Here is a 21,241-nt window from a genome sequence, read left to right as displayed (position 1 = left end):
GTGCTCTGATATGGGTGTCTCTGAGAATCTCTGGAATAAGGAGAAGGGGTTCTCGATTGCAAGGTGGGAGCTTTGGAAGAGGAGGTTTGGAGAATTGAGTGGTCATTTGGATGCGACTGAGGAGACTAGGATGAGTTGTCGAGCTGCTATTGATGTGATGAATCTTGCAGAGAAGTAATGTAGATAGCTGACAATCAGCATGTGCATCTATTTTGAGGAAAAGCAAAAATGTACAGTGAATGACGCCAATTCCAACGCTAATCAAACATCCAACTAGCTATCCTGACTCAAGACGCATATAAGCCCATTAAAATCTATAACCGAACCTTGACATCCACGCACGGAATCGTCCATTCCCGTCGCCCCAGCAAACTGCGCAACCATTCAAGTCCAACCCCAGTCCATTCTTGCCCGTCAGCAGCACCAGTAGTCGAAGCAGTCTCATTAAGCGCAAACCTCCGCTGCACCCCCTCAACCGCTGCACCCGCCAACGCCTTTGTTGTCGAATTCACCGCCTCAAACACATACCCCGCTAATCCTCCTTCCTCGAGAGGCGAAACCATCTGATCCGGCGAGAGAGACGAAATATTCCCAGCACTCGTGGCAGCATTTGTGGTGTTTTGCACAGTATTCGCAGAAGAAACAAACGGCGGCGAGAACCAGTCACGGCGGAGATCGAAGAAACAGTGATCAGACCAGTTGCAGGACGAAGCGAAGAGGATTATCAGAAGCGCGGTGCAGTAAATGCATGGTCGGTGGAGGACGTAGGTGAGGGCGACGTAGGAGATGAGGAAGAGGGGGGATGCGTTGGTTGGGATGAAGAGGAGGGGGAGCCAGCTGTTGATTATTAGTACCTAACCAACTATATTAAGAGTGGTTGATTGGTGCTTACCTCCTGAGACAGAACATGGTGGTTGTTGAAGAGAGTATGGGAGGCTCTGGAGGAAATGGCGTCAGAAATGTGCAGTGGCGGTGGTGGCTGAGGACTGTACTGTATATATTTAGTAGGGAAGCTCCTGGAGCTTTGCAGGTGTCAGTGACTGCTGATAATTGATGCTCTCCCCTTAAATACTCCGTACATAATACTCTCTCTTCTTGTGATCACACAGGACTCGCTGTAAAACAGTTACTCGGTCAAGCCACATTCACCAGCCACACCCTATCGGGCTTAGCGCCACGTTCTCTTCTCTCGGTGACTTCAGCCATAATTCTTCTTCCACTTCCACTTCTCTTCTTCTTCCCTTCACCTTCTAGTCCACTGTAATATAGTCCGTTCCTTTGCCTCTTTTCTCTTTCTTTCTTCGTCCGTTCTGCGACTTCCTTTGGCTTTTTTTACTGCCACTTTTCCTCCTCATCTTTAGCTCTCGAAAGAGAGCGCGCGAGTGTGTGTTTGCTACCAGTTTGGATTTCACTACGAGGTCGCCCAATACTCTTTCACAAGAGAAAAACAGGGCGCAGCGACAGAAATGTCCACCCCAAATGATCTCCAGGCTCTCCTGGCGAGTATCAGGCCGCGTCCGTCGTCAAACAGTTCGGCCGGTCAGGATGCTCCCACCGCGTCCTACCCTCCGCAATACCCATTCCATCCTCAGCAGCAACAGCAGCAACAGCAGCAGCAGCCTTACGATGGACAGGCTTTGCCTTATCATATGCGTCAGCAAGCGCCTGGTGGCTACCGTCACCCGTCTGTCACGTCTATCCACAGTCCATCGCCTTTTGAGAGTAACACGCCGCCGCATCGGGGCTCGGACATTCTCAGTTCCAATGTGCCTACTCCCCAGGAACACCCGCAGCCTCAGCATCCCGATCGTGCGGTTAATCTGTTGAGCCTGCTCAAGTCTAATTCGGGTGTGCCTGCTGCTCCTGCGGCTGCTTCTGCCCAGCAAACTCAGTCGCCATCGCCTGCGATGTTGTCGCCCCACGGCCAGGAAACTGGTTTCGGCGATGGAGGTGCCAAGCCTTCCCACGCGAGGGAAATCTCTGCGTCGGACTTGGTTGCTTCGCTTTTTGGTGGTGGCAGACAGGGCCCTGCTGGTGTTGCTGCTCCGGCTGCGGCGCATCCTGTCATGCAGCAGCCTGGATCGAGTGGAGGTGCAGTGGAGAGTTCCTCATCCACTGCCCCAAACCCCGAGAAGGAAATGCTGCTTCGTTTGCTCAACCGTTCCAAGCCGGACGTGAATGAAGGACCGGCGAGGTCGGCGTCTCAGTCTCCGGCTTCCATCTCGCCTGCGAAGTCGCCCAACCCTGAGCAGCTACTCATGAGCGGTGCCCGCCCGGTGGAAGAGATTTTGTCTGGGAAACCGGACACTGCTCCTTTCTCTCAGCAGACACCCAAGGTTGCTACGCCCAAGGACTCTCTGTTCACCTATGTGAACCCCTTTGAGCAATTGGCGGCGGCGTCTCCGCGTAACCGGACCCCGCATCCCAAGTCACGCAGCGCCAGCCCGGCCGTAGAATTCTTGAAGAACCAGAAGCCGAGCTTTGCTGCGAAGGTGGAGCCTCCCATGGACATTCCCAAGCCGGTGGAAACGCCCCAGTCTGATGAACGTACCAAGTCCCCCATTCTTGCGGAGGAACAGAAGGATGCGATTTCCCAGGTGGTTGGCAAGATGGTGGATGAAATTGGTCGCGAAATCGATGGTTCCAAGCCCGTTGAGGAGAGAACCTCAGCGCCTCCGGTTACCGTTGCCCAACAAGAAAGCACCCAGGAGGTGCTCTCTTCCATCGCGACCAACCTTCGAGAAACCGCCGCCGAGGCACAGCAGGAGGCGATCTATGGAACAGCCAAGGAACCCGTCAAGGAGGAGATCGTTACTACTACTGCTACTACAACCGGGACTACCACTACGCCAGCTGCGAAGGAAACGACGCAGAATAAGGAGGTTAGCGACACGCTTCCGGATAATTGGGAGTCCAGCGCTGAGGACGGTGTCACAAAGGAAGAAGAGCGTGTGGTCCAAGTCCACAATTTCCCGCTCAAACCCTTCATTTCGATTGTCGTAAAGGCCTACACCGGGAAGCTTGCACCCCTTCGCGATGACGGTATCATGGACATTGCTCGGTTGAAGAAGGAGTTCGACCAGCTCGATCGCTCGTTGACTTCGGCTTCTTCTGACTACATCGTTTACGCCTTGGCAAAGAATGGTGGAATGAGAATCATCCGCCAGGATGACGGCAGTGACAAGCAGGTGTTCCGCTCCACCCGCGATCGCGTGTTCAATGCCGCCCTGTCTGCTTCCCAGAGCGTTAGTGGTACCTCAGAAGAGCAGGCGATTCTGGGCATTGGCGTCAGTGGAACCGTCTACTGGGCGTTGATCTCTAGGCCTGAGAAGGACCTGTTCGAGTTGGATGCGTTAGAGAGCGAGAGTCTTGTCTTCCCGCCGTTCCCCGCCTCGGACGAGAACACTTCTGGCGGCCAGCTGAAAACGCGGGCCAAACGAAGCTCTCGTCACCCCGGTTTTTTCGCGATCGGCCGAGGCAAGAACATTTACGTGATTTCGCCCCATGCTGCGATGGACCCTACCTACGGTGTTACGGGTTCCCAGCGCACTGTCAACACCGAGAAGTTCTTCAAGGAACGCGCCCTGAAGATTTCGACCGGGAAGGCTGGAAAGGACTTCATGTTCAGTGATGATGACACTGTTATCGCTTCCCTCGACAAGACCGGCCGACTCCGCTTCTGGGACATCCGGGACGTGATCAATAACCCAGATTTCTTCACCAGCGGTCCTACCCCTGCTGAAGTTCGTGTTCCGTTGAGCACTTTCGTTACCGGCTCTCCCACCGAGAAATCATGGCCGACTTCCGTCTTATTCGTTGACAAGCTGCGCCCCTACGTCAAGTCCATCGCGCTTCGTTACGCTCTGGTCGGGTTGAAGCAGAACCACACCTTGCAGCTCTGGGATATTGGGGTTGGCCGGGCTGTACAGGAGCTGAAATTCCCGCACGAGAACGAGTCGGACGCCATCTGCAGCGTCGCGTACCACCCCAGTTCTGGAATCATTGTCGTTGGACACCCTACTCGCAATTCGATTTACTTCATTCATCTGTCTGCGCCGCGATACGCGTTGCAGCCCATGTCGCAGGCGTCTTACATCAAGCGGGCGAGTGAGAGGGACAGCAGCCTGCCTAAGCCCGACTCGACCGCATGCATGAGTGGAATCCGCGAGATTTCATTTGCGTCCAAGGGCCAGCTACGCAGCCTTGATCTTCTTCCCATGAACAAGAATGTTTCCGATGATAGCGGCCTCTTTGAGCTCTACGTTATGCATTCACGCGGTGTGACATGCTTGAACATTAAGAAGGAGGACCTGGGATGGGGCCCTGACAACAAGATCGTGCACCCTGTCAATGCACTTGTGGAGGGCTTTATTGAGACTCACCCTCTGGAGACCTTCCCCAACTCTGTTACGGATGAGCCTTCTGTTAATGGCGATGCCGCATCTACGCCTACGAAGGTGACGCCAAAGGAGGTCGCTAAAAAGACTCCCGAGGCTGCTGCTGAGGGACCATTGCGCGTCCAGTCGCCAACAAAGCCAGTATTGAAGAAGAAGACACCAGAGGAGCCAGTTGAGCCAGCGGCCACTGCGACAACCAACGGCGCCGAAAAGCCAGAAAAGAAGAAGAAGAAGAAGGCCGCTGCGACAACTGCGGCCACCGGTGAAGGTGCAGCGAGAGTGAAGGACGCCACCACAGTTTCATTCACTGAAGGTGCGCCCACCGAAACGCGTACTGTTCCGTCCAGACAAGAACCTCCGCCATCTTACTCCGCAACCACTCTACCTTCTCTTGGAGCTTCTGGTGTTAGCGGCTCTACCGATTTCTGGAACAAAAATATGGAAATGTTGCAGAGCGGCGTGTCCAGCGTGTTCAACCAGAGCCTCGGTCGCGAGATCGAAGGACTTTACTCTCGTTTCGACGAGGAGCGAAAGAAGTGGGATGCCGCGTCTGCTGCCAAGCAGGATCAAGTCTTGCGTCTGGTTTCCAGCACTCTCTCTGACAACGTGGAGAAGAACTTGGCTCGTATCGTTTCCAACAGCATTCAGACTGAGGTGGTCCCTGCCCTCACTGATGTCACTTCTGCTGCCGTTGGCAAGCAGTTGAACGAGATCGTGGCCCAGCAGCTGGGAGGCGTGGTTCCTCGTGAGGTGCGCCAGGCCCTGCCTGAAGCGGTCAGCCGTGCTGTGCAGCAGCCCGATGTGATGAAAGTCCTGTCGGATTCTGTGACACAGAAGCTGGGATCTCAAGTTGAACATGAGGTGTCCAAGGCCCTGAACAACACGATCAGTCCCGCCGTCAAGAATCTTACTCTGCGCACTGCGGAGAAGATTGGAACCGACATGGAGAAGCAGGTGCAGGCGCAGATGAAGCAGTACGAGATCCAGCGCCACAACGACTCCGCCAAGATCGATCAGTTGACGGCTCTTGTTCGCGGCTTGTCCGACACGGTCGCTGCGATGGCTGCGACACAGACTGGTTTCCAGAACGAGGTTCTTCGACTCAACCACGTTTTGAACACCCGTCCTAACGGAGAATCTTCTGGTCGTCACAGCGCGCGTCCGTCTTTGACCAACATTCCTACTGTTCCTACTCCCGTCGCCCCCGCTGTCCCTGTCGAGGCTCGTTCTGCGGAGGAGATGGAATTGGCTGAGGTTGCTCAGTTGATGAGCCAGGGACGATTCGAGGAGGGCTCCGTCAAGTGGCTCCAATCTAGCCAGCAGGCCGATCTGTTCGACAACCTGTTTGTGCGCCTCAACCCCTCGTACTTGACTGGTCTCTCGCCAATCGTGGCTCTGTCTGTTGGTGTTGCTGTGACTTCGTCGCTGGAGACCAACGTGATGGAACGTCTGTCATGGTTGGACGTTGTTCTTCACACTGTTGACTTGAGGGTAAGTGCACAGTGACTCATGACTTTGATAAGGATATCGCTAACTGATAACGTATAGGATCCCGACATTCGCGAAGTCGCTCCCAAGATTATGGACATTCTCACTCAGCGGTTGGAAAGCTTGTACATGAACGTTGCCCAGACCAACCCGCACGACCCCGTCATTCGCCGTATCGCGCCGCTTTCGCGCCGTGCCCGAGAGCTGCGTGTGTTCTGAATGGAGGACGATATGATTGCATGCTAGACTTATGTTGATGATCTGCAATGATCTGCGCACATCAATTTGATACGACTTGAGGACATGACTCGAAAAGCGAAGGAATGAACATAGGTGATTGGTTGGAGCATGGTATTGGATTCGTGGCGACAGCTACGCTTTGTATCTATCCTGGCCACAGGCCTGGCGCAGTGGTAGTCTTGGGTGATTGGATTGACATTGTAGATACCTATGCATTCATATTTTACCTCATTGCACTCTACACCGTCAAAGTAAAACTCAAAACCTATCCAGGCCCCCTCCACCCACTCCTCTCCAACCACTCCTCAAAGGTACTCGCCCTAACCCCCAACTCCTCCCACGACCTATCCTCCCCGCTCTCCATCGTCCCATAGCAAACTTTCTCCCCCGGCGCAACACCAACCCACTCCATCATCTGTCGAATATCCTCCTCATACCCTTTCCCCGCAGCCGCAGCCACGGTACTCCCCCACTCATCCAACGAAATGGGATCGAACATTGCTTTTTTGCCGGTCTTAGACTCAAAAATGCGCGCGAAGTCGGAGAAGCGGATTTTGGGGGAGACCACGGGGTAGGTTTTGTTGCCTGTTGTTGTGGGGCCTTTGGTGAAAATTGCTGCGCTTTTTAGTATGCGTTTTTAGACTGAGTGGTCATGGGAGGAGGGGAAAGTACCAGCTGCATACACCCCAATATCATGCGCCGCATCGACCCAATCAGCTCGTACATCACCCGAAGCAGGAGCACAGAAGCGAATGGTCCCATTATCTACCCTCACGTATTCCAATTAGCTCTCATCCGATCTACCCGTCCATCCCATGTTCTCTTCCTGCAGGTAAGGACATACCCAACTTCCGACAATACTGCGGCCACGCAACATTCGAATAATAAAACCCCGGCCACAGAACCGTAACAGCTCTCAATTCCTTCTTCGCATACTCCTCAATCGTATTCTTGTGATCGAAGTGGAACACCTTGCTGAACCGGCCGTTGCTTGCTTTGTTGAGGTTGGGGAGGGAGCTTAGGACCATGTGGGATACGTCGCAGTCCTGTCATTACCATTACTGTTAGCATATATGCATACAGGGGAATAGAAAGTAGGGGAGGGGTACGCGAGCAGCATCAATAATATTCCACCCAGCAACCAACTCATGCCTCGTCTCATCTTCAGTTTCGATCTTCTTCCCCGGGAGACGGTTATTCGTTGCTGCGAAGACGCCGTCTACATCTTTGAATGCTTTTCGGAGTGAGTCTGCATCGTAGATGTCTGCTTTTACCAATTCCAATCGTGAAGGACCGTAGGTTGATTGTAGTTCTTCGGCGGCGGGGGAGGTAGTGTTGCGGGTGAGGGCGCGGACTTTGTAGTCGTTGTTTTGGAAATTGGGGGCGAGGAGGGCACGGATGAGGCCGCTTCCTTGGTTTCCTGTTGCGTTGAGAATGGCGATTGTTTTGGGCATTTTGTTGTTTGTTGTTTGTTTGTTTGTATACAGAGTAGTGGTAAGGTGGGAGGTTGTTTTATACGTGCTATGATGTATGATTTCAAATCGGTTGGAGGACTCGGATGCGGAGTCCCCACACGGGTAAAGAAGTACATACTCGTATGCAATAATTGCACAAGAAGTCAAGTCTACGCATGAAATGCAACACCGTCCTCCCCCTCAATCCCCATGTCAGACGAGCATCCATCCTCTACAAACTCGAATCCCAAAGCCCGCCAGTTCAACTCCTTGCGCCAATGCAACCCGTAGTATTTCCTATTATTTCGGGGATCCCTCGACTTGTCCCTTGTATTCTCGACCGGTTCTGTATCATTCTCCTCGTCATCGTTATCGTTATTGTCGCAGACAGGTGAAACGACTGGCTCTGAAGCGATACCGCCAGAAATCATCCGTCCCCTGCGCGGGAAAATCACCGAGCGGAAGCGCGACAGTAGCACGCCCATTGAGCAGCAGAGACATGGTTCGCAGGATAGATACACGTCTAAGTCTGTGCAGAGGTAACCGCCCAGTGTGCGGGAACGGATTCGAGATGTTGATACGGCGGGTTCGGCGGATTTGGTGCAGTGGGCGGTGGCCGTGTCGATTTTTTGGAGTTTCTCGGGGATGGGGGAGATGTATGTGGTGTCTGTGACGGGTGGTGCGTCGGATTGGTAGAAGAAATGCGATTCCAGGGGACTGAGGTATCCATTGTCTGATGCGGATGCGGTGTTGTCTTCTCGTCGTCTGCGGGCGACAACGTCCACTGCACGCATCAGCGCATGCAGTTCCGGACCTCCCTCCAAGTCTGCATTGTATGTCTGAGACACAGGATTAGGCCCCTGTCCAAGGTGCAACTCTGACTTCTCAAGACGGCTGTACCGCGCATCCCCCGCAACAGCCACAACCGCCTCATCCCACTCTGCCTCCTCTATCGTCTCTTCAACAGCCGGGTCAACAATCACAGCACCAACCCTCCTTCCCAGCCCTGATTGCTCTGCCTCATCGGCCAACTTCTGCGCCAGCGCCATATAATATCCCGCCCTAGGCTTGATCGACTCCAGCGCGCGATTCAGAATCTGCGGCGGCGGGGCAACATTCGCGCGCGGGGCAGCCGGGTTGAAGATTACCGGCCACATGGCCTTGGTCCATTTTTCCGCTTGACGAGCGTTCAAGGGTGGTTGGAGCGGAATGCGGACGGGGTAGAACGGGATTTTCGCATTGTCCGATGAACATGATTCTGTGGTATGGATTTCCTCGGGCGCTGGTGGCCCGGGTGCGAATGGGGCAAGGAGAGTTTGTAGAGTGTCTAGATCGGGTATCGGAGGGGAAATCAGGACGAAGATAGTATGCACGGAGTGTCCGTTGTCATTCTGATTCTGGGAGATGGTGGATTGCAGGGCTTCCGGTAGCTGGTTGCGTTTTGCGAATCGGCGGAGGTGGTTTAACGAGGTATCACGGTTGAATTTTGAGTCGAGGGCTCTAGTCAAATAGTCAATCACTCAATTAAACCTAGTCTTACCTTAGTCTACTTACTTGATGACCTTTGAAGCACATTTCACGTTGACTTCCGCAGCATAAGCATCGGCTGGACGTCGCGATTGTCAGTCGACGAAATTTTTTCTTCTACTTCAATGGAACCGCATACCAAACTCTTCCGGCGCCTGCGTTTCCTGGACAGTTTTTACCGGCAAAACCTGCCCAACAAGAGGCTCGACACCGTCAATAACCGCTTGTGCATCCATTGCGCCTGGGTTAGAAAACTGCGATTGCGGGGATAAAGTCACGCTGGAAATCACGATAACGGTAGCGACAAGTCCATCACACGGACTGGAACGGATGCGGGCGCAAGCTAGCACTCCATGATGGAAGCCAAGCGGATTGCAGACGAAATAGAGTTGACGGATGAAGCAGAGGAGAATCTGGGGAGAAGCCAAAACGAAGCTATTCCCATGGATCAGCAGGTGCCCAGACCAGCCCCGTGCCCCGCGCCCTAAGCCCTACGACAAGCCTAATTGGGAAGAGATATAAAAAAAAACAGAACAGTTGCATCATGGTTACCAGGGTATTAGATACAGGTGGAGAATCCAGGATGGAACAACTCAGGCGCAGAAGCAAATAACTTCAACTGTACAAGCATAGAAGATAAATAAATAGACTGTAGAAATGACAACGTAGAATGGCAATCCATCTCCGACCTTGATCGGATTATACTCCGGAAGAAACAAAAAATGTAACAAGTGTATGTACTGAAACAAGCCCAGTCATCCATCCTGACTCCAAAAATGAAAAGAAAAGCGTGTCAATTCAATTGCGCTGGATCTCGTATTCATCGCAGCGTTCGACCAGACTCTGATAGTAGTCCACGAGGACTTCGGGTTGAGGAACAATCCTCCATTCTACCCGGAAGAGAAACTCCAACTCGAGGAGAGCCAGCTCCGTCAAACTGATTCCTCCGACTCGTGCATATGTTTTGTTTGTCCAGAAACTGTCACTCAATCCCTTGCTGGCCACGGTGGCACTGGCAATGAGAAAGCGATGGATTGTCAGACTGGATACGGTAAATGCGGGATAGAGAGCACAAAGCCGGTCAATGTAGTAGACCATACTCAGGAGGATAGGTGGTGAAAGCGTGGCATGGGTCGTAAGTCGTTGAAGGTAGTCGAGAACCGAGATCCGTGGCGGCGACCGCGAGTGGAATCGGGTCAGCCTCCCTTGATGCAATGGAATTTTGTCGTTGAAACGAATTAATTCCATCAGCATGCTCGATATCAATATGACAATATCCTTTGGGTCCGCCTGTTCGTAGTCCCGAGGCAGGACCTTGGCAGCAGGCTTCGACGGCCGAAGCCGCTTCGACTGGGACACTTCGAGGTCGGAGCATCCTGGTCCCGCCAGTGCAGCATCGGTCATATGATCATCCCGACTGTTCCGCTTGTTGGACCCCGAGTTCGTACGGGCTGGCATTGAAGGAGGCACGGATGTTGGAACGGGAGCAGAAGGAACAGAGACCGGAGGCGCGCCGGAACTCGTGGAGGACGGAGGGTTGACGTTGGAGGAGGCAGCAGCAGCAGCAGTAGTAGTAGTATTGCCGGTATTAGTAGTTGTATTTGAGGTGAGACCGGATGGGTGCGATAAGGGGTTTCCGCCAGCGCCGGCGCCGCTGCCACTGTGGGCGTTGTTACTGTTGCTGCTGCTGTCGATGTTGTGGTTCAGATTGTGATTGGAATTGTTGCTGTTCGATGCACCGGAGTGGGATCCAGTGGGATGGGATCCGCCCCCAAGGGAGGTCAGCCCAGCGGACATGCGGCCGCGAGGGAGATCCCCTGAGGGCCCCCCGTGAGGTGGAGAATCTACGGTATGCTTGGTCAAAGCTGACCGGAGTTCCTCGATAGCCACTCGGGAAGAACGGGGACTGCTGAACTGTTGATTATTGGGGTGTACAGACGATCGGACAGGATCATAATGGCCCAGATGAGCAGCGGCCGGCGGAGTGGACGGAACAGCCTGCTGCTGTTGTTGCGACGAGGAAGGAGCAGGGAAAGAAAGGGAATGAGACTGGGAATGCGAATGCGAATGGGAGGAATGAGCGACGGCCGGAGAGGAAGACGAGGCCGGGCGCAGGGCGGCGGAGGGCGAGGGCGAAGAGGCTAACATGTCGGCGTCGTGAGAGCACGTGGGCGGACGAGTAGACGAGGTGCCACGGCTGCAAAACCTTGTGCTGCTGCTGCTGCTGCGACGGAGGATGCCGTGCACACAAGCATCGTGGATCTGCAGCTCTAGAGAACTGTAGATGTAGAGGTGTTGTTTCGTTTGATGCGATCGTGAGGAGGCTGTTGTGTGTATCAGGATGATGCTAGTATTAAGGGAGAGAAGAGGAGAAGAAAAGTGTCCCTGAAAATTTCAACAAAAAGAACACCCAAAAAGGGAAATTACAAAACCATACCGTGTTGGAAAGATACTATGAAATATTTAGCCAATTATAATGTCCAAAAGACACACGGTGGAGTGTATTGTCATGCTCGGTACATGGACGATGGTTTGTGACGGTAACGACACCCTGAACGCTCCAGTTCATAAGGCAGACCAGTCAAAACGCACAGCATAATGAGCAGCCTCGACCGTTCGATATGTGAGGAACCAGCAGCAAGCGTCCTGCAACGGCTGTAGTTCTTGGCTCTTGGCTGCCATTCGAGTGATGCTGTTGGCAGAAACCGTTCGGAACCGGCATGTTAGCCTACGTTACCATACTGTACCGCATACGGCGGCTTGAGTACATAATATCATCCCCACAGGGCTGAGTCATGTGACCATTTGTCATGTGATGTCAGCGGGTACATGGTCAGCACGAGCTTACTAACATCTCAGCACGAGTCTTGGCATTTCTTTACTAAGCAAGACTCGTACCGAGATATTCCCGTGACCAGGTGTTTAAGACTCGTACTGAGCTTTAGCAAGTAACGCTAGTCCATTTTTGGTTAAATTGTACTTTAATGTATGTATTGCATTACCTTATTGATGTATACAGATTTGACAGGGATTTGAAAGAGATTCACTGAAGATTAGTATAAGACGCGACGCGTCAAAGAAATATTTCATTATTTCTTGTATTTTTACAAGATATACCGCGTGCTACTCCCTTTTAAGTTTAGACTAAGCTGAATTGTAACCAGCAAATTATATAAATCTGTGTGGAGAGGATTCAGAAATTCAGGAATATCATTTGTTAATTATAGGCTTGGCATATTCTCAGTACGAGTCTTAAATTTACGGAAAAACTCAGAATTTAAGACTCGTACTGAGTGTTTTTCCGGGACTCGCGCCGAGGTGTTAGTAAGCTCGTGCTGAGCAATGCCCCCTGATGTCAGGTGATTGCTTTATCATGTGCCCTCACGTGAGGTCACATGCCGCAGCCGGCGTATCATCATTACGCCGGGGATCGAGTCGAGTCTGGGGAATGCGATATCGACTGTTCTATTCAGCTGTTGCCCGTTACCATTTTTATAATATCCTATCTAACAACTTCAGCAGCTAATCATCATCCTCCGTCCTCTATCCCGTATACCTATCCTCGCTCACGGCGTCCGCCAGCTCATCCATACACCTCATATCATAGCGGAACCCCTCTCCCTCCCGTCTTTGTTCCGAACTTTGTACTCCATCTGAGCCTCCGGTTTGAGAAACAATATTCTCCGATACTCGTTTTCGACCTCTTCTGATTCGCTTCGTATCTCGCCAATCTCCCTCCTCCCAGTGACCCTGGCCAGACTTCGCTGGAGGTGGTTCTTTGACGGCGGACCATGACCCGCAACTCGATGCCTTCTATCATTCACCAACTCCAAAACGCAGAGTCCGTGTCGTCCCAAGTATCAATCCTTCGAAATCTTAAGAATGAGACAATTGGCCATGATCAACGGAAGGAGACCTTGGTCAGGTGGGGGATAATTCCGATTTTGGCTCAAGTGCTTGCGTTGCGCCAGCCTACCGGCAAGAATACCGCAACTTCGGAGCTCAATGGAGCTAGCAATCAAAGCTCTTTTAAGCCAAAGTCGGAACAGGACGAAGCGTGCTTACAGGCGATTATCATTCTTGGTAGCTTAGCACAAGGTAAGTCCTCCAGCGGAGTGAATATTAACTTGACAACGTGCAAGCGGAACTAATGAATCTCTATCTTTACAGGCGGTCCGGCTTTCCTCTCCCCAATTCTAGCCAGCGGTGTCCTCTCGAATCTTCTTTCCATCCTGTCGTCTCTCGATTTCCCTTCCTTCTTCTGCTTGCCCATACTCCGCGCTCTCAATAATGTCGCCGATCGACTGCCACTCCAAAGCCAACATGGTCGCTCAAGGGACACTCGTCTAGCCGAATTGCTTTTCCAAAAAGAATATGTGGAATGTCTGGCCCGTATACTTGGACAGGATTATGGTACTCACCAGGCTCAGGCGTCGATTGAACTTACAGCATCGCTCATTGGCAAACTGTGCACGGAGGAAACACACAAGGCTCTTTTGGCTGACTGCGGGGTGCTGGATGCCCTGTCTGCCAAGGTTGCCTCCTTTGTTGTCGCCCAAGGCTTCGTTTTGCCCGGTGCAGAGCAGCATGTCGGGGCACCTGGGGCTCTGGGGGCGCTTCCTTCCCCCGCAACCCCATCCGCCAAACTAGCACCCATCCTTCGTGCAGTTGCAGTCATCATCGAACACTCGAAATGGCGCGCGGAACACTTTCTTTCGTCCCCTGGAATCTTGACGGTTTTTCCGAAGCAGCTGCCGGACTTCGCACCCAGTGATGTCAAAAAAGGTCCATGGGGTTCTACCTACCTATCCGGATCTGCCGTACCACGCCATCCTGGGGCGAGTCCGGTCGAACATCTCTTGCCGTCCGTTCCCATCCCGCAACTAAAGAATTCACCAAGCGCATTGAACTTCCCACCTTTGGGTCAAGGCAGTCGTCGACACAATCAGCCGTTTCCCACACCTTTCTCTCTCTTTGAAACACCGGCCGCTGAAGATGAAGAAAATACCATCGTACCCTGGCTTCTGTATGTCCTCCGGTCTGAGAGTGGCATGGTACGACTGATGGCAGCTCGCCTGGTTACTGTACTGTTCCGCCTGGGTCTCGCCAAGAAGCACAGGGTTTCCATGCTTGGTTTCCTGTTGATTCCCATCCTAATTCGGTTGCTTGACAAAGAGTCTGATGTTTGGGGAGGGGAAGACAGCGGGTATGAAGGCTTGATCCCCATAACCAAGCGTCTCCGGGAAGAAGCGCCAGCAGTGCTGGCCTTGTTGGTGATGGACGATCAGGAGTTGCAACGACATGCGGTGGAAGGTGGGGTGATTAAGCGGCTTTCTCAACTTCTAAAGGAGTCTTACAATCCGTCGCAGGAGACCGCGCGGCCGATGTGGCATGCGGAAGAAGAAGAAAGTGAGCAGAGATTTGAAGGATCACAAACCCCGGAGTGTCAACTCGGTCCTCCGGGGCTTCCTCCGATGCACTGCCATGTGATGCGGTACCGGGAGAATATCCTCAAAGCTCTAGCAGCCCTCATTCCTTTTAAGGATGAATACCGCAAGGCGGTCTGTGAGAATGGAGTGGTGCCCTATATTATCGATTCTCTCAAGCCGTCCTCGAGTGAACCACTTACGGAAGTGTCCAATCCGAAGAATAGTGCAGCAGATGGCAATCCGACACCAACATTATTGGCCGCCTGTGGTGCCGTTCGAATGCTTACCCGGTCCGTTAGCGCTCTGAGAACCAGCCTGATAGATGCCGGTGTTGCATCCCCGTTATTTGTCCTCATCAGACACCCGGATATTGAGGTGAGGATTGCCGCGACGTCGGTGATCTGTAATCTGGTGTTGGACTTTAGCCCAATGAAGGAGGTAATTTTTATATCCTGAAACTTGACCAAAGTTTTGAGATGATAACGTTTCTAGGCTATCATTTCTGCCGAAACCCTCCCTCTTCTCTGCGAGCACGCACATTCGTCGAACACGAAACTTCGAATCGAGTCCCTTTGGGCACTGAAACATGTGTCCTACAATGCTACTAATGATATCAAAATTAAAATAGTCGACGCTTTAACCCCTGACTGGATTAAGCAAATTATTACGCAGGACCCGACAAGGGCAGTGCCCAAGCGAGGGCTAAATGCAGACATGGAGAGCGTTACTCCGGTAGGCATGGGGCGAGCCAACTCGGCTGGAGAACAAGTCGACTTGCTGAACCCTGTTGATGACTCTCAGGATGACGATGAAGATATGAATATGTCGGATCCAGTCCCGCAGTCCAAAATGAGTCTGGGTTCATTCCTTCCGGATGCGGGCCGACGGCGCAAATTGGCCCTGAATGGTGACCTGGATCAGACAACGCAAGCCCGGCAGGACGATATTGCGGTGCAGGAGCAGACACTTGACTTGATCCGCAACCTGATATGTGGGCACGAGTCCTCAGAGGTCATTGATTATCTGTTCAAACATATTGGCGAAGATGTGATCCTGGATGCACTGGCAGACAAACTGCGGCCCCGGTCGATACCGCTTCCTCCTCGACAGCAGCCATCTTCGGATAGAACAGCACTCCACGTTCCGACCGAGATTGTGGTGTCTGTTACATATGTCTTGATCCACCTCGCTGCGAGTCTTCCTCGGCATCGTGACCTTTTGATGAAGCATCACGACCTGTTGCCCAACATGATGAGCTATTTCAACCACAACCACCGCGACGTTCGGGCGAACTGCGTTTGGGTGATCATTAACCTGACATATCCAGATGACAACGCCGACCGGGATGCGTCTAGCGGACGAGCATTCAGACTACGAACTCTTGGCGTTCTGGATCGACTTAGCAGCTTGTTCGAAGATCCGGATCTGGATGTGCGCGAACGGACCAAGACGGCCGAGCATCTGCTCCGGTCTTCAGATAGCGATAGGGCCGTGCGAACAGGATCTGGGTAGTCTACTCCATTACTGGTGAGGTATACGATAATAAGGGACCATTAATGCATAGCGGTGTTTATGTTTATGGATGGGCTTCCTCGGGACGTGCAGGATAACGGAACATGACCTTGAGGGAGCCTGAGATTTGCGCAGGCGTTGGACATTGGCTGCTTGCTGTATAAAGCATCATATAAGACTAGATACTGTCATCTATTCGAAATCTATCTCAAGCCGTCAATCTCTAATCTTGTTATCTGATCCTTATCGATAAGCGGTGGAGAAGCGACGTCATCGGAAACGGATCGAAGAATTGACGGTTTCGACTTCAGAACGATACTTCTTTTCTCTTTCTTCTCAATCCCACTTACTATTTCGCCGTAGTCAATTGAAACACACCTGTCATTCTACATCAATTCGAAAAAATGGCATCAGTCCCAACCACACTCCTCCGCGCCCTCTCCCTCCCCGACCCCTCCAAAGCCAGCCTCTCTACCTCAGGCCTAGGCTCCGGCTTCACCAGCACAGGCGCCATACGCGCCACAGTCCCCTCCCCCGACGGAAGCAGCGAAGAAGAACGCCGCTACTTCGTCAAAACCTCCTCCGACGGCAAAGCCGCCGAGGAAATGTTCCGCGGGGAATACGAGTCCCTCAACGCAATCGCAACCTCCATCCCGGGTTTCTGTCCACGAGCTCTCGCCTGGGGACCGTTGGAAGAGGGGAAGGGGAAGAATTTCTTCCTTGCGACGGAGTTTCTAGATCTTGGTGGTGGGGGAAGACGAACGGGTGCGTCTCTTGCGCAGAGGTTGGGGAAGTTACATTCGACGCCTGCGCCTGTTGATCCGGAGAGTGGGAAGAGGAGGTTTGGGTTCCCGGTTCCGACGTTTTGTGGGGATACGAAGCAGCCGAATCGGTTTTGTGATTCGTGGGCGGACTTTTATGCTAATGAACGGTTGATGAATATTCTGGAGGAATCTGAGAAGAGGAATGGGCGGGATGCTGGATTGAGGGATCTTGTTGAGCGGACGGCGAAGACGGTTGTTCCTAGATTACTAGGCGATGGCCATTTGGGATATAAGGATGGAAACGGCGAGGGTATCACGCCCGTGGTGATTCACGGCGATCTTTGGAGTGGGAATGCAGCCAGTGGTAGCATTGTGGGAAGTGGTCGCAAGGACGATGAAGAGGGTGGTGAGGTTGTCTACGATCCGTCTGCTGTGTACGGGCACAGTGAGTTCGAGCTGGGCATTATGAATATGTTCGGGGGCTTTGGGTCGACGTTCTTCAATGCGTATCATAAAATCGTGCCTAAGACGGAGCCGGTTGAGGAGTATGATGATCGGGTGCGGTTGTATGAGCTGTATGTTTCCCCCGTCCTTGAGGCCATTGGAGATGCTAACCAGATAGGTATCACCATCTGAACCACCATGCTATTTTCGGTGCCGGATATAGATCAGGAGCTACTTCGATTATGCAGAGGCTGATTAAGAAGTATGGAGAGTAACTTGTTCATAATGTTGATAGACGACGTCAGTTATATACCATTCAATGAATTATCAATCAGTTATCTTGCACCCCCTATAAACCAATACCTTCAATGTTCAATTAGCGATAAAGCACTGAATTGGCGAATGCAACATTGATTTATAATGACACCATCTGAGTAAGCGTCTTGAAGCTGCAACTATATCACCCCGCAGCTCCTCTCTTATCTCTTTATACAGAGTACGCCGAAACCCAACTACCATCAATATCCAAGTCTAACCAGAATCAAAACAATCGCAATGCCTCCACCAGACGCCAATCTCCACCCTGAAGCCTCAGGAGCAGCAAAAGCCCTAGTTGAGAAGCACAGCGCGGAGCAGCCATTGAAGTTGTATGCAGGATGGTTCTGTCCATTTGGTACGTATCTCCAATCACTGGCTTCTTGAAAGCAGACTAATAAGACAGTTCAACGCGTCTGGCTCGCTCTCGAGGAAAAGCAAATCCCCTACCAATACATCGAAGTCAACCCATACCACAAACCGCAATCCCTCATCTCATTGAACCCACGAGGCCTTGTACCAACTCTCTCTGTTCCTCACAACGGGACCTCAAAGCCACTTTACGAGTCCACGGTTATCCTCGAGTACCTTGAAGAAGCGTATCCAGACCACAAACCGCATCTTCTCCCCGAGGATCCATACGAGAGGGCTCGCGTGCGCATTTGGGTGGACTACGTGACTTCACGAATTATCCCAGCATTCCACCGCTTCCTCCAGTTTCAAGAGGATCAGAAAACAAGCAGTATCGACACCCTGCGCAGCGAATTCCTAAACCACCTCAAAGAATGGACAAAAGAGGCCCATCCCGACGGCCCATTCTTCCTAGGAAAAGACGTCAGCATCCCCGACCTAGTCCTAGCACCCTGGGCAGTTCGGCTGTGGATCTTTGACGAGTTCAAGGACGGGGGACTGGGTATCCCTGCTGAAGGACATGGAGGTGAGGATGAGGGTGTTTGGAGTCGGTGGAAGAAGTGGTTGGCGGCGCTTGAGGCGAGGCCTAGTATTCAGCAGACGACAAGTGAGAAGGAGTTTTATATCCCGATTTATAAGCGGTATGCGGATAATACGGCGGAGAGTGAGTTGGCGAAGGCTACTAGGGCTGGACGGGGGGTTCCATGAGTGGACGAGTACAGGAGAGATTGTTTTTATTCCATTTCAACAGTCAACATTCGTCATTGATAAACATAGTATTTGTCTTGGATTCCAATTTATTCAATTCGAAAAGCAGCAAGGCGTCACACGTCCATAATGGCATTCCTGTGCATGAAGAACAGCCATGCTAAATCCTCAAATACGCCCGTTCAAACCGTCACTACTCAGGAAGCGTGTCACCATCGTCACCAAGAAAACTATCACTCGTCTCCTCGTAGCGTCTAAAAGCAATTATTGGCTTTTTAACCCTCACTTCGGAGCCGTCCGGTAGTTTCTTCGTAGTTCGCAGGGCGAAACGAGTCGGATCCAGGATAAGGGTAAGAAACAACATCAAGGTGACGAAGCTGAATAGATTCTGGTTATAAGTTTTGTAATAATAACTTTTAATGGTCGCGATCAAGCCGATTATGAGGAACAATAATTCCAGAATTCCCAACCAGATGGGCATGTGGTAGCTGTAGTAGACGGTCATCGTAGCAGACGCGGAGACGTGCACTGCAAGTGTGTTTTAGTTTCTGTAAGAGAGATTGGGTGTGTAGGAGCAGTCTTACGGAAGTGATATGGGGTGTTGTTGTTGATCAGTGGGGGAAAGTTGGGGATGGCAGATCGCTAAGATCTTACTTCCTTGTTTACACTGCCCCTTCAGCCGCAACTCAACGCAGAGTAAATTGACCGAGGGCTACACGGGAACTCTATGGATGTGTAGTTTCAGAAATACATGATCCCTCTGGTCAGTTGTGGTCATTAATCATATACAATACAGGGTATCATCCGTTATAAAATTATAGTCATGAGCATCAAGTCACTTAAAGCCCCTCCTCCTGGATATAACAACTCCCCCAAAACCACCAACACATCCGCAGTATCCCATCGATCTCAGAATCGAATGTAGGCCTTCTCAAAGCTCCACTTGCCAGGGAGACGGCTGCCAGCAGCACCCGGGAACATCTCAGTCGTCTTCTCATATCCCTTAAACGCAAGAATAGGCTTCTTCACAGTGACCTTACTGCCATCTTCCAGCTTTTTTTTCACTTTAAATGCGCAAGAAGTCGGATCCAGAAGAAACGAAGCGGCGTCGATGGTGTAGTAAATGCGCCAGAGAAGCGAGCCGTGGTCGTATTGATAAGTGCTGATTATAGCAGTGATGCCGACAAAGAGGAGATACGACCGCCAGGCTTGGGCTTGGATGGGTGATTCGTAGCTGTAGTACATGGTGACGTGACGGAGGCTGTTTTGGACAGAGAGTAGTGAGTACAAGGCTCAGTACAAGAGAGATGAGGGTTTTGGGTGCGCAGGAGGGATACTTATAGAAGGTGATCGTCAGATCGTCAATTGTCGTACAGTTTTATCGAAGATGCGATAGGGGATGAAATTCGAAAGAGCTTAGTGAAAGTACTTGAGATGGTTGGAAGGTTGAGGGAGGTAAGATGAGTGAAGACGTCCTGATCTGGAATAACACTACACCGCCCAGCCACAGTCTTCACTATAGGTGTACCAAGTGTATCTTTCATCTATACAGTTGAGAAGAACATCTGATTTAGAAGTCAATTCTGTTAGATTCAAAAGAGTGCTGGACCGGGGTACGCAGTTGAAGTATTCATATCGGTCGTTTCTCATCAATCGTCTTTTCTGTTGTATATTCTTCCAAGCAAGTAAAACAGAATTTATAGATACAGATAAATTCCAATCCCCGATATTTTCGAGAAACGGGAAGAAAAAAAAGGAACAGACTCTTTAAATTCTCAGGTACGCCTTGCCATACTGCCATTCTTCAGGGAGACCCTCGCCAAGGGCGCCCGGAAAGACCGTAGTTTGCTTCTCGCAAATTCTAAAGGTAATGAGAGGCTTTTTTACTCTCACTTCAGAGCCGTCAGGGAGCTTCATGTTGGTCCGGAGAGCGCAGAGAGTCGGGTCCAAAAGTATAGTGAGGTTGGAAGTCGTCAAGAACAGAAACCAGAGGACATGTCCACGATAGTCATACTGGTACCGTGCTATCATTGCAGTGAGGCCGAAGAGGAATGTGATTAGCTGCCAAACTAAAAATCCGAAGGGTTGGTGGTAGCTGTAATAGACTGTCATTGTAACGCGGACGAGACGTACTGCAAGTGGGATTCAGCGTCTGTATGCAAGAGGAGTTTGTGTAGGAGTAATACTTACGGAGATAATATCGAGTGGGGGGCCGAATCTCTGAGATGAAAAGAGGGGATGGCTGGCAATCACTGCTTCAGCGAAAGCGAGATGGTGAAATGAGTCTTGTCACTGGTCATGTGATCATTCCTTCTCTAGTGTACGAATACGATACTTGTTTCTCATCCCAGACTTAGGTCTCGTGGGAAGAGAAATCTCCCTGAAGCTTATTGCTTATTTGCTCCCCAAGCACGGTGGGCTGTCTTGTGCCGATCTTTCAATCGTTCAACATGAGTACACGACTCTGTAACTGTTGTTCTGAATCCTCGGAGTGGGGTTGACAATATGGAGAACTATGTACCCACCATGTAGTATCGGTCGTTTTAGTCGCT

At 51.6% G+C, this 21,241-nt stretch overlaps 11 protein-coding genes across 11 annotated transcripts; 4 read left to right on the top strand and 7 right to left on the bottom strand.

Annotated features, from left to right (window-relative positions):
• Positions 1 to 268: 268 nt before the first annotated feature.
• Positions 269 to 1,076, bottom strand: ASPGLDRAFT_41390 (uncharacterized protein). Its single transcript, XM_022545400.1, has 3 exons — positions 993 to 1,076; positions 893 to 938; positions 269 to 837 (listed from the first exon to the last, which is right to left on the bottom strand). Exons 2-3 carry the CDS (start codon positions 907 to 909, stop codon positions 315 to 317), a joined length of 540 nt encoding a protein of 179 aa, XP_022406077.1. The 5' UTR covers positions 910 to 938; positions 993 to 1,076; the 3' UTR covers positions 269 to 314.
• A 390-nt stretch (positions 1,077 to 1,466) lies between these two features.
• On the top strand, positions 1,467 to 6,104 carry ASPGLDRAFT_31109 (uncharacterized protein; the record flags this gene model as incomplete). The annotated part of the gene is made up of 2 exons (XM_022544011.1): positions 1,467 to 5,888; positions 5,946 to 6,104. The coding sequence occupies 2 exons, from the start codon at positions 1,467 to 1,469 to the stop codon at positions 6,102 to 6,104; spliced, it is 4,581 nt and encodes a 1,526-aa protein (XP_022406076.1).
• A 42-nt stretch (positions 6,105 to 6,146) lies between these two features.
• ASPGLDRAFT_236731 (NmrA/HSCARG family protein) lies at positions 6,147 to 7,615 on the bottom strand. The gene is made up of 4 exons (XM_022543312.1): positions 7,235 to 7,615; positions 6,970 to 7,171; positions 6,798 to 6,890; positions 6,147 to 6,740 (listed from the first exon to the last, which is right to left on the bottom strand). Exons 1-4 carry the CDS (start codon positions 7,577 to 7,579, stop codon positions 6,391 to 6,393), a joined length of 990 nt encoding a protein of 329 aa, XP_022406075.1. The 5' UTR covers positions 7,580 to 7,615; the 3' UTR covers positions 6,147 to 6,390.
• ASPGLDRAFT_41385 (putative tRNA-specific adenosine-34 deaminase subunit Tad3) lies at positions 7,588 to 9,473 on the bottom strand. Its single transcript, XM_022545399.1, has 3 exons — positions 9,246 to 9,473; positions 9,134 to 9,185; positions 7,588 to 9,079 (listed from the first exon to the last, which is right to left on the bottom strand). Exons 1-3 carry the CDS (start codon positions 9,340 to 9,342, stop codon positions 7,750 to 7,752), a joined length of 1,479 nt encoding a protein of 492 aa, XP_022406074.1. The 5' UTR covers positions 9,343 to 9,473; the 3' UTR covers positions 7,588 to 7,749.
• A 431-nt stretch (positions 9,474 to 9,904) lies between these two features.
• On the bottom strand, positions 9,905 to 11,254 carry phoB (regulatory cyclin phoB; the record flags this gene model as incomplete). Its single annotated transcript, XM_022548596.1, has 1 exon — positions 9,905 to 11,254. The coding sequence occupies one exon, from the start codon at positions 11,252 to 11,254 to the stop codon at positions 9,905 to 9,907; it is 1,350 nt and encodes a 449-aa protein (XP_022406073.1).
• Positions 11,255 to 12,897: 1,643 nt separating this feature from the next.
• On the top strand, positions 12,898 to 16,047 carry ASPGLDRAFT_31105 (armadillo repeat protein; the record flags this gene model as incomplete). Its single annotated transcript, XM_022544010.1, has 3 exons — positions 12,898 to 13,204; positions 13,277 to 14,973; positions 15,028 to 16,047. 3 exons carry the CDS (start codon positions 12,898 to 12,900, stop codon positions 16,045 to 16,047), a joined length of 3,024 nt encoding a protein of 1,007 aa, XP_022406072.1.
• A 116-nt stretch (positions 16,048 to 16,163) lies between these two features.
• ASPGLDRAFT_41382 (putative fructosamine-3-kinase) lies at positions 16,164 to 17,503 on the top strand. The gene has a single exon (XM_022545398.1). It carries the CDS (start codon positions 16,452 to 16,454, stop codon positions 17,445 to 17,447), a length of 996 nt encoding a protein of 331 aa, XP_022406071.1. The 5' UTR covers positions 16,164 to 16,451; the 3' UTR covers positions 17,448 to 17,503.
• A 250-nt stretch (positions 17,504 to 17,753) lies between these two features.
• On the top strand, positions 17,754 to 19,011 carry ASPGLDRAFT_139839 (uncharacterized protein). Its single transcript, XM_022541688.1, has 2 exons — positions 17,754 to 17,928; positions 17,977 to 19,011. Exons 1-2 carry the CDS (start codon positions 17,811 to 17,813, stop codon positions 18,687 to 18,689), a joined length of 831 nt encoding a protein of 276 aa, XP_022406070.1. The 5' UTR covers positions 17,754 to 17,810; the 3' UTR covers positions 18,690 to 19,011.
• ASPGLDRAFT_236282 (uncharacterized protein) lies at positions 18,851 to 19,424 on the bottom strand. The gene is made up of 2 exons (XM_022543306.1): positions 19,274 to 19,424; positions 18,851 to 19,217 (listed from the first exon to the last, which is right to left on the bottom strand). The coding sequence occupies exon 2, from the start codon at positions 19,192 to 19,194 to the stop codon at positions 18,883 to 18,885; it is 312 nt and encodes a 103-aa protein (XP_022406069.1). The 5' UTR covers positions 19,195 to 19,217; positions 19,274 to 19,424; the 3' UTR covers positions 18,851 to 18,882.
• Positions 19,425 to 19,444: 20 nt separating this feature from the next.
• Positions 19,445 to 20,097, bottom strand: ASPGLDRAFT_41377 (uncharacterized protein). The gene has a single exon (XM_022545396.1). The coding sequence runs from the start codon at positions 19,932 to 19,934 to the stop codon at positions 19,599 to 19,601; it is 336 nt and encodes a 111-aa protein (XP_022406068.1). The 5' UTR covers positions 19,935 to 20,097; the 3' UTR covers positions 19,445 to 19,598.
• A 193-nt stretch (positions 20,098 to 20,290) lies between these two features.
• On the bottom strand, positions 20,291 to 20,906 carry ASPGLDRAFT_41376 (uncharacterized protein). The gene is made up of 2 exons (XM_022545395.1): positions 20,880 to 20,906; positions 20,291 to 20,821 (listed from the first exon to the last, which is right to left on the bottom strand). The coding sequence occupies exon 2, from the start codon at positions 20,799 to 20,801 to the stop codon at positions 20,457 to 20,459; it is 345 nt and encodes a 114-aa protein (XP_022406067.1). The 5' UTR covers positions 20,802 to 20,821; positions 20,880 to 20,906; the 3' UTR covers positions 20,291 to 20,456.
• Positions 20,907 to 21,241: the final 335 nt, after the last annotated feature.

The sequence above is a fragment of the Aspergillus glaucus genome (genome assembly GCF_001890805.1).
Source record: "Aspergillus glaucus CBS 516.65 unplaced genomic scaffold ASPGLscaffold_1, whole genome shotgun sequence".
NCBI classification, from domain to species: domain Eukaryota; kingdom Fungi; phylum Ascomycota; class Eurotiomycetes; order Eurotiales; family Aspergillaceae; genus Aspergillus; species Aspergillus glaucus.
The sequence above is the reverse complement of the archived record's forward strand: the minus strand, read 5'-3'. Positions and strand labels throughout refer to the sequence as shown.

What these genes read in the sequence shown, in the direction of transcription:
- ASPGLDRAFT_41382 (XM_022545398.1), top strand. Translation starts at nt 16,452, where the DNA reads ATGGCATCAGTCCCAACCACACTCCTCCGCGCCCTCTCCCTCCCCGAC.
- ASPGLDRAFT_236731 (XM_022543312.1), bottom strand. Translation starts at nt 7,579, where the DNA reads ATGCCCAAAACAATCGCCATTCTCAACGCAACAGGAAACCAAGGAAGC. An exon ending in ATATTATTGATGCTGCTCGC is followed by an intron (nt 7,172 to 7,234) that starts GTACCCCTCCCC and finishes TGGTAATGACAG; the next exon opens with GACTGCGACGTATCCCACAT. An exon ending in TATTGGGGTGTATGCAGCTG is followed by an intron (nt 6,741 to 6,797) that starts GTACTTTCCCCT and finishes TAAAAAGCGCAG; the next exon opens with CAATTTTCACCAAAGGCCCC.
- ASPGLDRAFT_236282 (XM_022543306.1), bottom strand. Translation starts at nt 19,194, where the DNA reads ATGACCGTCTACTACAGCTACCACATGCCCATCTGGTTGGGAATTCTG.
- ASPGLDRAFT_41385 (XM_022545399.1), bottom strand. Translation starts at nt 9,342, where the DNA reads ATGGATGCACAAGCGGTTATTGACGGTGTCGAGCCTCTTGTTGGGCAG. An exon ending in GCAGGCGCCGGAAGAGTTTG is followed by an intron (nt 9,186 to 9,245) that starts GTATGCGGTTCC and finishes CGCGACGTCCAG; the next exon opens with CCGATGCTTATGCTGCGGAA. An exon ending in TGTGCTTCAAAGGTCATCAA is followed by an intron (nt 9,080 to 9,133) that starts GTAAGTAGACTA and finishes CTATTTGACTAG; the next exon opens with AGCCCTCGACTCAAAATTCA.
- ASPGLDRAFT_41377 (XM_022545396.1), bottom strand. Translation starts at nt 19,934, where the DNA reads ATGTACTACAGCTACGAATCACCCATCCAAGCCCAAGCCTGGCGGTCG.
- ASPGLDRAFT_41376 (XM_022545395.1), bottom strand. Translation starts at nt 20,801, where the DNA reads ATGACAGTCTATTACAGCTACCACCAACCCTTCGGATTTTTAGTTTGG.
- ASPGLDRAFT_139839 (XM_022541688.1), top strand. Translation starts at nt 17,811, where the DNA reads ATGCCTCCACCAGACGCCAATCTCCACCCTGAAGCCTCAGGAGCAGCA. An exon ending in AGGATGGTTCTGTCCATTTG is followed by an intron (nt 17,929 to 17,976) that starts GTACGTATCTCC and finishes CTAATAAGACAG; the next exon opens with TTCAACGCGTCTGGCTCGCT.